This window comes from Musca vetustissima, unplaced genomic scaffold, assembly GCF_032173495.1.
Source record: "Musca vetustissima isolate MV318-11 ecotype Yass unplaced genomic scaffold, APGP_CSIRO_Mvet_v1 utg327, whole genome shotgun sequence".
In the NCBI taxonomy this organism is placed as follows: domain Eukaryota; kingdom Metazoa; phylum Arthropoda; class Insecta; order Diptera; family Muscidae; genus Musca; species Musca vetustissima.
The window spans coordinates 35,837-47,842 of record NW_026882053.1 but is presented as its reverse complement, the minus strand read 5'-3'; the positions used below and the strand labels follow the sequence as shown (position 1 = coordinate 47,842).

Genomic DNA, 12,006 nt, shown 5'->3' with positions numbered 1-12,006 from the left:
AAATTCGGCTCCATACAATGTGCTGTTTGTGAGGGATTGAGGTCAACCATGGCATAGCCTCTTACCATGGCAAGGACTTGGCAGCTAAGCCTGAAACAACTTGTTGAGTCAATAGTATTGGGCTTCCCACTATCCGCAACCTTTGGACGCGTCCGTTAGCATTCAGCTCTGCTCCCCGAAGGCGGATGTACGGTTGTTAGTAACAACCGTTCACTCGGACCATTGTGATCATACTTGATACGTGCAAAGTAAAGGGGAAAAGAAGATAGAGTAGAAGAGAGGAGAAAATAGTAGAAAATGGAGCGCCTAGAGATGGTTATTTTAGCCATGCAAGATTTTTGACAAAGCCTAGGATCTGATTGGGGTCTATTTTAGAGAAGAAAGCTAAATTATCAATTCCATATCTTTCAAACTGTTTATGTCTTCTGCCACTCAGCGATGGACATCTACAGAGGATATGTTCAATTTTTTCTAGCTCTTCTTCGTCCTCACATGGACGACAGTAATCATCTCCGCTGGAGTCCCATTTCGAAGTGAGAGATCTAATCCTGCAGTCACCTATTATGATCCCCACAATGATTTTGATCTCTCTCTTATTATGTGACAACAGGGAAGAAGTTCTTCGGCGAGAGAATTCAGGCCCGATAGCGTTTGAGATTCTGCAACCAGGTTCTCTCGACCATCTTTTGCCGGCTACCTCGCTGTGAGTATTTTGAGTGAGTATTCTCCTCAAGAAATCACAACCTGGCGTTATGTTGGAATTTAATCAGAATGTCCAGTGGTGTGGCTCTTTTGACAGATTTCCTCACGGAACTCTCTCCTAAGGATGAGTTGATTATTCTGCTTTCTAGCATTCTATTAATCCAGTCCGTTAGAAGTGAGAAGATACCTGAGCTCTCTAGCTTTACATTGTTGAAAGCTCCCTCAATATCGAGTTCTCTGGCTATCCAAAGGTGTAGCCGAAGAACTCCATATTCTTCTCAATGCGTCCAACCACATCATGTAAGGTCGTATCCACTGAATTAACTTTGATGTAGCCATGCTGGGAGTTGCTAATTTCGTTTTGATCAATAGTATTTCTAATTTCTGAGTCTAGTAACATTTCTAAAGTCTTGAGTAGACAAGAATAGAGGCTAATCAGTCTATAGTCCTTTGGTAGCATATGACTCGGCTTTCCGGCTTTCGGGATGAATGTCACTGTTACCTCTTTCCATAGACTAGGTATGTACGATAGAAGTAGACAAGCCCTAAAAATGTCTTGCAGAGAGGCTAATACTCGTTCATCTGGGCCTGGAGATTTATAGGGTTTAAAACTATCGTCCATAACAGTTTTGGGTAACTTATAGTGTTTTCCAAATGCTGATGCGCACGCTGAACATCCTCATTATTACAACCAGGAAAGTGGGTTGACGATAGAAGATCAAGATTCTCATTACCACGTTCTCCACGTTCCGTCACTTCGCTTAATACTACCTATAGTCTTTGGATCTTTAAGTAATACTCTGCGAAATCTGGCAGCTTCGTTTACTCCATCGATTGACTCACTATAGAAGACCCAAGACTCACGTTTAGCCTTCATGATTTCACTCTTTTTCCTATTGAACTGTTCTCCAAAAACGTCCCAATCTGTACTGAGTTTTGTCTTACTAGTTCTATTGTATGCTTTCCTTGCAGCCTTTCTCAAGGTCATGAAACCTTATAGCCCTTCAAAAGAGGGACCGTGACATTGTTCACAGCTTCCTCAACATCCTCAACCGTTTTGAGATCTTTAAGATTGAGGCTGCTATTTTTGCTTTGAATTTGTCCCAGTTTGTCTTCCAAAGATTCCTATAAAGCTTCTGTTTACCTCTGGAGCTAGGAATCTGGAAAAATATCAGTCTATGGTTCGAGAAGTAGCATTTCTCAGATACTTCCCAGTTCATAACCTCAGAGTCGTCCATATTAGTGAGGGTTATGTCGATGACTTCACTTCTCAATCTATTAACGAACGTTGGTGTATTGCTATTACATATTCTTTACATATTATAAGTATAAAATCAAAAATAGGAGAAGTTAGCCTCAATGTCAAGGTATAGTTGCAGCAAATATATCCATATTCACGAGTGTTAGGCGTTTTTCTATTACAGAAATTAAAGCCTGTATGGAGAGACGAGAAGTGTGAAATACTGTGAAATTATATTTCTAATGTAGTTCCTCTTTAGGTTACACTACAAATTAAAAATATGTATATGAATACACGAGAACTCACACATTTAAAGTGAAAAAAGTAATAATAAAACTAATATTTTTGTGTATTTAATTTATTATTTAAATTTTTATTCAGTTTGTAAATATTATTGATGAACATTGTAAGATATTCTTCTTCCAAAAATAAATTTTAATATATTTGTGTTCTAAAACATTTTAAATTTTGTATAAAATTTGTAATTGAATTCAAAATTAAACCAAAGTCATTTTTTATCCATTTTCTTTCTTTATTTTATTTAATTTATTGGTATTACTTACAAACAAATACTTGTGAAAAATAATGTAAAATAAAAAAAATTAAGCTTTTCTTAACATACCGGGAATAGTACCACCGCGGACCCATTAGGTAAATTCTCAACAATGAAATGAATACCTAACAATATATAAAATATAAAAGCACCAAAATCACAAATGAAAGCACCAAAAGCAAAGAAATCGTATTTTCACCAAAAATAAATACCCCACACACACAAAGAAGAAATGGTAAATGAACTTCTCTTGAATAGCACATAAGAAATAAAAGGTATCACTCTTCTCCTACCCCCATACCTTGTGATTTGTTTTACAATAACTATTCTTTCCGTATGTATTGCTCTGCTTTGTCACCATTCATTCACATAACTAAACTTGAAAGTATTGCAAATAACGTTCACTGCTTTTCATATAGAAATACATTTAATTGCAACTTTATACATGTCTAAACATGCTATAAATCTTTGAAATATTTAAATTATTATAAATGTTTAGTTATTTATATTTTTTTATTATAAATATAGTCCTAAGAATGTCCAGCAAATTTATTTTTTATATTTTCTTTAAAACACTTTTTCCTGTAATTTCAAATTCTTTTCTATATTAAAAAAAAATTATCCCGCATTTGTTTTTTTACCTTTATCAGCACATAATTTAAGCTGATTTTCTCAAATCCTTTTCTAATTATTTCAAATATTTTTTATCCCGCATTTTTTTAAACTTTATCAACCTGATTTATATTTTGCTGGTTTATATTTTTTATTTCAAATCCATATTTTTCTTTTCAAACAATTTATCTTTATTTTTTTTCTAATAATTTCGAATTAAATTATTTATCATTTCAATTTTGAAACTTTCTTTCCAGACAATATACTTCCACCAATTGCCAGTGCTGGCAATAATCTATTGCAACCAGTCAGTGCTAACCAGCAACAGCAAACATCAACAGGAACTGCCGACTCTAGTGCCGCCGCCAGCTCCACACCGGTACAGGTCGGCTCCACCTGGTCGGACAACTTGAAAGCTGGCGATTTGAAAATCGATTTAGACAATTTACTTGCAAGTAAAACAAATAAATCAAATGCTCCGGCACCCTCAATGAATGCTCTCAAAGTGCAAAATCCTAATATGCCACAAATGAAACCAATATCAATATCGCCACTCCAACCACAACAGACCCCGTTAGCAATACAAACCGCCAATACGGCACCCGCCGTTATGGGTAATTTTGCTGCATTTGGGGCACCTGCTGCAGCAGCGGGTATTATTTCACCTGGTTTGGCCAGTGCGCCGGTTATTGGCGGTCCAGTATTTTTCAATAACACCACCACAGCAACAACATCACCGAACATTCCGTCATCACAGCCATTTGCTAATTTTAATCAAATGAATAACCTGATGCAACCAACAACTCAAAAAATGGGATTTATTAGCAATAACAATAATAACGTAACCAACAATAATATTACTAGTAATAGCAACAACAACAATAATATACAATCATTTGATTTCTTTCAATGATATCTAATGGCATAAATCATTCATTCAATTCATTTGAAAAAAAAAGAAGAAATTTTTGTTTTGTAATTTTTTTCCAAATATGTAGTTTTGTTCGCTATTCTCAGATTAATTTTTTTAATGTAACCTTTAAACTATTTTCAATTTTCCCATACAACAAATTTTGTAATACAATTAAATAGTATTATGGTTTTAAAATTGTATTAAATTGATTGATTGAAATACATTATAATGATTTGAAATTAATAGCAATAAAATCGAAATCAAATCATTAATATGTATATATTTTGAAAATCAACTAAATCACTATTTGTTTTATCAAAATTTGTTTAAGGTTATATATTTTTTCAATTTTTTCCAATATTTCTTCTCCATGATTATTTTGTATTATTTGTTAGCATTTTTTGGCAATAATAATTTGTGTATGTCCCAAGGCTATTCAGCTAATTTATAGCCTCAATTAACTATGCTAAAAAATATAGTTTTTAAAAAAATATCCCAAGGTTACCTACCACAACACAAACTATGTTTCTATCAACTTTTTTTGTTTTCTTTAGCAAATATATACGTATTTTTTTTAAAAACAAATTGTATTATTAATAATGTTGGATTATTATTGAATTATATTTGTAGACATAATGCAAAAACAAAGTTATATATAAATAATGATATTGTTTTCAAAAAAAAAGTTTGTAATCACAATTAATGTTTTATTGTCATTTCGTTTTTTGTTTTTTCCTTTTCTCCTCATTCCAATTTTATTTTGTTCTTTATCTTTTTGTTTTAAGATAATGTCAAACAGGATCGTACCATATAAGACTTGTTTTCAAATTATATACATACATATGCAACTAAAATTGTATATTTCAAGTGTGTTTTTTTTATTATTTTTTTTGAAAATGTAAGAAATACGATTGAGTGCAACAGAAGTAATCACCGATGTGTATAATTGATAAATGTAACCCAATGAGAAGTTTTTATTTTAAATAATAAAAAAAAGCCTTTGTTTTCATAAGGTATAAGAGAGAGAGAGAGAGAGAGATTTTAAACATTTACTTACTTATTTAGCTGGCTTGTGACAGAACTCTCGATCCATAAGCCGGGCTGAAAAAAAAGATTTCCAGGCGCGTCGGTTTTTTGCGCAGTTTTTCTAATTTGAAAGACAATATTCGACAATGTTGTCTTTTATTTGATCTTTCCACCTTATTCGTGACCTTTCCCTTCTTCGTGAACCATCAGCTGTTTCGCTTTTATATTCCTTTTGGGCTGGGTCATCTTCATCCATTCTCACAAAATAACCTAGCCAACGTAGCCGCTGCAGTTCAATACGTCTAATAATGGCGATGTCCGAGAATACCTGGTACAACTCATGATTCATTCGACGGCGATATTCACCGGCAACGCAGATCGGCCCATAGATTTTTCGGAGAATTTTTCTCTCAAACATTCCAAGAGCTGCCTCATCTGCTTGCGTAAATACCCATGCTTCATATTCATATAGCAGCATGGATAGTATCAGCGTCTTGTGAAGTGTGAGTTTGGTCTGGAGATGGCCTTGCTTTTGAGTTGCTTGCTCAGACCATAGTAGCATCTGTTGGCCAAACTGATGTCATTAGTTTTATTTATGGCGGTACCAAGATATATAAAATCTTCGACAACCTCGAAGCTGTAGCTCTCAAGTTCCACAGTTGGTCCGAGTTTACTGGACTTCTTGAACGTTCAAAGGTGGCTGTTACCCCTCTTCGGTTTGGTGTTTGTAGAATTTTCGGACTTCATTCTGACTCCTGTACATCTCGATTTGCTCACGCTCACGTTTTTCTTGTTCTTTCTTCTTTTATCTGAAAATACGTTTCTCCCCTCTCTTTTTCTCCCGATAGTTCTAAGGGTGGAACGACAGATGGTCTTAAATGTCGTCTACGTTTTTTTGCCTCAGAAAGTGCCAGCCAAAGCTTTTCAAACTTTATTCCTAGCCTGAAGGAGGTTATCGAAAACCACCTAAGAATTTTTGGTTCAAGAACGGTGATCCCCAGGCTAATTTTGACATGAATGTCAAGTTCAAAATTAACTTATCGCCTCCAAGAAGTAAAAAATCTCACAATTTCCTAAGCTGGTGGATAATTGAAGATTGCGATCTCGGACGAAATTAATAACGATGGCTACGTTGCGCTTACGACGAACATCTGATTTGCCTGTCTTAGCGAAAGTACCATGTTGATTGTGCGATATTTGGATTTTTGCCCATGGGTGGGATTAGTGATGTCGGATTTCACCTCGGGGAAGCTTGTAAATGGACACTCACATTCCACTATGTCACGAGTTCATATTAACAGCGGCCAAAAATAGTAGGAGTTATCGTAGGTGAATGCACTTTGGTACATTCGTGAATGAAATGTGGAGGAACAGAGTAGAGAACTGTTCGACCAACTGAACAGACTTGTACCGGAAAAACAGAGGATGCGATGTCCGACGATGGGGAATCTATCAACGGACAACGATTCAAAGGTCGGAACTGCCCGAGAAGCATCCGATGCGAAACACTACAAACGTGCCGTATCGTATCTTCGCAAGTTTGTATAACGAGATGGGAATTTGTTTTCGGAGAGGAAGATTCATCTCATCAAGGGCAATATGAGGTTCGTACGGAAGTTCAAATAACTTATCCGCACTACAGTGACTATCTTTGGGGATAGTCAGGCGGCTCTTAAAGCCAAAAAATCCTGCAACATCAAATCTGAGTCGTCCTCGAGTGTAGAGCAGTTTTGGAAACACTCTCATATAACTATCGGCTGTGTTGGGGACCAGAACACTGTGACATCACGGGTAATGAAAAACTGATGATTTAGCTAGACGCGGATCTCAATGTACAGATCTAGCAAGGGCTCAATCAAACCACCAATCTGTCATATTTTTCGGAACTTTGATTCGTTCTTTGACTTTGAAGCGTTCTTTGCTCACTTCCCACCGTGTCTAAGCTTCTATTCAACTATGGAACCTGCTTCAATCTACAGCACCATTAGAACCCTTATAATATATCTTCTGTCCGAATTTCTATAGAAATCGAAACTACTTACCTACCTCCTCATACTTCCTTGTTTCCTTGGATTCTTAATTTTCTCATTTCTTCTATGACAAAAAATTGAATAGATCGGACAAAGATTTGATATACCTCCCATAGAACATTTCAATCTTTGGGCCTAAGATTTGATATACCTCCCATAGAACATTTCAATCTTTGGGCCTATATAATCTTCAATATTCCTCGAAGTTCAATTAAAATTGGCAATTTACATCTACTTAGCACTATAAAGCACCTCGTTCATTCTAAGGTGACATCTGACATACGAATTCTACCCATTCGAGCGCAGTTAAGGGTCTTGTATGACGCTAACAAGGTTTCCATATTTGTGTCCCATGTTGTGCCATCCAGAGCTTTTATACTTTATGGACTGAGGGTCATCCCGGTCATTTCTGATCGTAAACCCCACTGTATTGAAAATGTATAACAAAAGTATTTTGATTTTCTAACATTAAGGTAATTTCCATTACGTTGCACAGAGACCCTGATAAAAAGACCGATCAGTCGTCATATGCCTAACAATTCCGCAAACGTTCTTGATACTGACTACAAAATTAGAATCTGTGCTACTGAGATTCTAAGCCAGAAAAGGTAACATTTTTGTTTGTTGGCTTCGCTAAATATAAACAGACGCCTTAAGGTATGCAACAATTTTCGTTATAGTTTCAATTAGCTGTGTCCATTATATACCGGGGCAAGTAAGAATATTGACAATTTGTTATACAAAAAAATTTTCAAATTACAATTGAAAAAAATTAAGGTAACGTTATATGGAGGCTATATTGAGAATTTTTGATAACAAGAACTCTCAAAGTATAATCATTTCAGTTGGGTTTTCTCTCGAGTTGAGCTAAATGAGAGACGCATACGCTGAGTTGATCGAAGTTTTGCAATGAACAGGCAAGCCAGAGCGCAATCCTACACACCAACCATTATGCGAGGCGTTTCGCCGTTAGTTAAGCGGCTCAACAGGCAAATATGGGGGTTATGTCTTTATCGGAAAGTGTGTTGTTTTATAATGGGGATATGCCGATGGAGCCCAACTTCAATCGAGACCTTCCGGCAATGAGGCAATTGTTCATATTCTGTACTCGATTTTATCCAATTTGATTTTTATTTTTATTTAGTGATGTATTCAGGTCTTTCAGTAATACTTAATTTTTTAATATATTTATTAAATTCTATATAAACAAAAAAAATATTTTCCTTTTCATCTTCATTGTTGGTTATTGTTCTAACACATACATTTTGTTTTTTACAGTATGCGTGTATAACACACAAAACCGATTAATATACATACCTATATACGATTTCAATCTAAAACAAAAAAATATATAATTAGATTTTAAACTGAACTATATACATATATATATTATAAATACATTTAAAAAATATTTAATAAACAAAACTATAATAATGTAGTCATTTGTAATTACAGCAGTTAGATGACCCCTTAGTAATAGGAAACAAAAACAATTCAATTATAATTTATATCTATGTATTTGTGTGTAAAATAAAGGTTGTAAATGTGTTAAAAGATAAAGAAGAAAAAACAGAAACAAAAAATTTAAATGAAAATAGTTAAACAAATAACTTGTAGTTTTGATTAACTTTTAGTAATTAATGAACAAAAAATATTTACATGTGAAAAAAATAAAACCCCAATTAAAATTAAATGAATTTAAACAAACAGATATATAATTTACATACTTATATATGAAAATAAAATTATGTAGTTGAATAAGGAATTGAAAAAAAAGAAATATGTGTTTTAATATAAAAGGAGAATCAGAGTTGCAACAATGGTTTAGTATAAATTCAATGGACCTGGATATATATATATATACTCCAAGGACTTGCGTTTTTAAAATTTTCCCATGATTAATTTTTTCGAAATATTTTACTAGGATATGTTTTCGAATACTTACCAAGGACGTGAATGTTATTCAAACCCTTTCAAAAGCCTATATTGTTAGTATATATGCCAAAACGTCCCATCGTATAAATCTGTGTGCTAAATTCCATTCAACTATATTAAAAATTCCGATTGTTTTGATTTTTGTAAGAAAAATAATTTCTTTATTTTTTTACTTCATATATCAGGCTATATCATAATTTGTAAAACCAACATATACATCTATACAATCTATAGAAATACATATGCTTTAGGAAGAAAGTCTATTTGTATTGTTTGGGAGGATGTGGTTTGTGGTAAGGAAATGATAAAAAAAACTCCTTAATAAGCTTAAATCTACATAAAAATTAAAAAAGAAAATAGAGCAAATATAAATGAATTTATTCATTATCTTTGTTTTTGTTCTTCTTCTTTTTCTTCTTCTTTTTGGGTTCACCATCACCACCACCATTTTCAGCAGCTGGCTCTTCAGCAGCAGCTTCTTCGGCATCACCTCCATTTGCGTCGGCAGCAACACCATTACCATTGGCAGCTTCTTCTTCTAGTTTACGTTTCTTCTTCTTATTTTTCTTCTTTTGTGATTGACTTTCGTCTACTACCTTTAAGGGTGCTTCAATTGCAGCTAAACCAATAGCTTCCTTCATTACTTCAATATTCTTACGAGGAACTTCACCAGATTCATAGAATTTCAGACGTTCTTCGACTTGCTGTTTCAGTGTTTCACCAAACACAGCGGTAGGCTGTTCCAGGAAACAATCAATACGTGAAGCAATCGAGCATTTGTTGGCCAAGAAACGCGAGATGCGTCCCTTGTTCTTTAAACCAGCACGACCAATAAACGATGAATGATAGAGCAGACCGTATTTGGGTGTGTTGGAGCGTGTCTTCAATGCTCTGAACAGGGCCTTTTCAGCGCCCAAAATTTGTACTGTAGATGCTGGATATTTGGCCAAATTGGTCAAACTACCGGCATGAGAAATGAGGCGGGCACCAACTTGATCACCAATCAACGATTGCAGATTAGGAGCAACACATTGCATTTTGTTGTGTAAGTAGGTCGAGAGTTTCTTGCGGTATTCGGACAGTTTGACAACTCTCTCGGCGAAAAGTTCAATATTCATCAAATCCACAATTGAAATATCCATACCCATGGACATTTTGGCGGCATCAATAATAGCTTGGGCCTTGGCTGAATCCATAACAATTTCCTCCAGTTCTTCCAACTTATCTTGAGTCAAAGTTTTACGATCCTTAATGAATTTGGCAGCCTTGGCGTAAATATAATTGTCGGGAACAATTTTGACCAACTCTGGGAAATGATAGGAATACCATTCACGGATACGCATCGAGAATGTGTTAACATCTTTGTCCAATTGATCCAACAAGGCAATGGACTGGATAATCATGTTATCGGAACGATGAACATTGAACTTCACCTTGGCACGAGAATAACTGTGACCCAAACCAAGTTGGGCAATGCCAGCCGATTTATCGGTGAAACCTAAAACGACAAAACAATGAAATATCTGGATTAGTAAACACATGTCAACGTAGTACTAACAAAATGTACACCTACCTTTAATCAGTTTGTGGAAATGGAAACGAATGCCTCTCAAAATTTCGGGTACAACACCAAAATGGCTGCACTGTACACCAATAGCCTCAGTGATGGCAGCACCCAACTTGGCATCAGCAATGCCCAGTTGGCACTTCTTTTTCTTCAACTTGGCAAAGAAATCATCTAAAAATACCAACAAATCCTGTGGCACAATACCCTCAGAGATGGCATTAATGTTCTCCAAGGCAGCAATAGCTGTTTTGAATGGAGCAAAACCAGCCAACTTGACAATTGAATTGAATTTGGCCAAGTCGGTAACGGATGATTCTACTTGGGGTAGGAACATCGAGACTTCCTCAAACTCCTTTACGGAGAACAAAGCGAACCCAGCCGCATGTTCATATAAAACGTATAGCTGAGACTGCAAGGAAAATAGAAAAATATACCAATTAGTATCCATACCCCCATGTTTGCATTTCGAGGTTATATTGTTTGTTTGTAAATAAAGTAATTTTGAATTAAGTTGCCATTTACGATAAATTTACGGATATTTAGTAGATTCTTACCATATTTTAATTTAAATATGCCTCGTTTTCACTTTATTTTGTAACTTTTACACACAAATATTGGAGTAATTCAATCAAGACCAACGAGACTCAACACGTGCGTGGAAGAAGAAAAAGTTTGACATTTGAATGGCTCCTCGTTGTTTTTGACACGATAGTTCATGATATCGATTGTTCCAGGAACTAATCGATATTTTTCATATGCGATGTGGCCACATGACAACTGGTACATATTGAAGAAAATAAATACAGCTCTGATTTGCCATCAGAAATTCACTCGATCACAAGTGTCAATGTCGATTGGCATATATTCAATAAATTAAACAAAATATTTAACCATGATTTAACCATGGTTGTTACAACTTTTAGCTATAGCGTTTAGAGGCAGGGAACTTCGAAATATTTATAAATATAAATGATTTTGCAATTTTTGTCACTGGACACATGTTATGCGCGCATTTCGAAGGAATATATTTTCATTAAAATTTTGAAAGGTGAATGCCGTCTAGGCAAATTTATGAGAAAATTGGAAACATATGACCTTGTAGAGTTATGCCATGGCATGCCGATTGGGATATATATTTTTTTAAATTAAAAATGTATAGTTTCTATTCATAATTCCCGGACTTGCGATCAATAAAATGCAATAATAAATATCTACATTTTTTTATCCTTTCATAAGCTATATCTACATATGCTACAGCTTATATATTAGATTATAAAGGCTGGGAACATCAAAATATTTAACATTTTGTTGTTGTTGTAGCAGCCCTATTGCTTTTACACAATGGGCTGAGGTGACAGATGTTGGCCGAGTAAGACTCGGGTCGTTTCGGATCGTAGACCCCTCTGTCGTGGAAACATTTTGTAATTA

The 12,006-nt window shown here is 34.9% G+C and overlaps 2 protein-coding genes and 1 long non-coding RNA gene across 3 annotated transcripts; 2 read left to right on the top strand and 1 right to left on the bottom strand.

The window, feature by feature from the left end:
• Positions 1-2,546: 2,546 nt before the first annotated feature.
• LOC133328186 (uncharacterized) lies at positions 2,547-3,426 on the top strand. The gene is made up of 2 exons (XR_009754277.1): positions 2,547-2,593; positions 3,365-3,426. It is a non-coding gene; the product is annotated as an uncharacterized LOC133328186 (long non-coding RNA).
• A 171-nt stretch (positions 3,427-3,597) lies between these two features.
• LOC133328192 (uncharacterized protein DDB_G0286447-like) lies at positions 3,598-4,020 on the top strand. The gene has a single exon (XM_061536747.1). The coding sequence runs from the start codon at positions 3,598-3,600 to the stop codon at positions 4,018-4,020; it is 423 nt and encodes a 140-aa protein (XP_061392731.1).
• A 5,286-nt stretch (positions 4,021-9,306) lies between these two features.
• LOC133328191 (nucleolar protein 56) lies at positions 9,307-11,034 on the bottom strand. The gene is made up of 3 exons (XM_061536746.1): positions 11,029-11,034; positions 10,585-10,987; positions 9,307-10,509 (listed from the first exon to the last, which is right to left on the bottom strand). The coding sequence occupies exons 1-3, from the start codon at positions 11,032-11,034 to the stop codon at positions 9,389-9,391; spliced, it is 1,530 nt and encodes a 509-aa protein (XP_061392730.1). The 3' UTR covers positions 9,307-9,388.
• Positions 11,035-12,006: the final 972 nt, after the last annotated feature.

Excerpts from the sequence above, each read along its gene's own strand:
- LOC133328192 (XM_061536747.1), top strand. The coding sequence starts at position 3,598 with ATGAATGCTCTCAAAGTGCAAAATCCTAATATGCCACAAATGAAACCA.
- LOC133328191 (XM_061536746.1), bottom strand. Across the intron at positions 10,510-10,584 it reads TTTCCACAAACTGATTAAAG|GTTTCACCGATAAATCGGCT; the intron begins GTAGGTGTACAT and ends TTGTCGTTTTAG.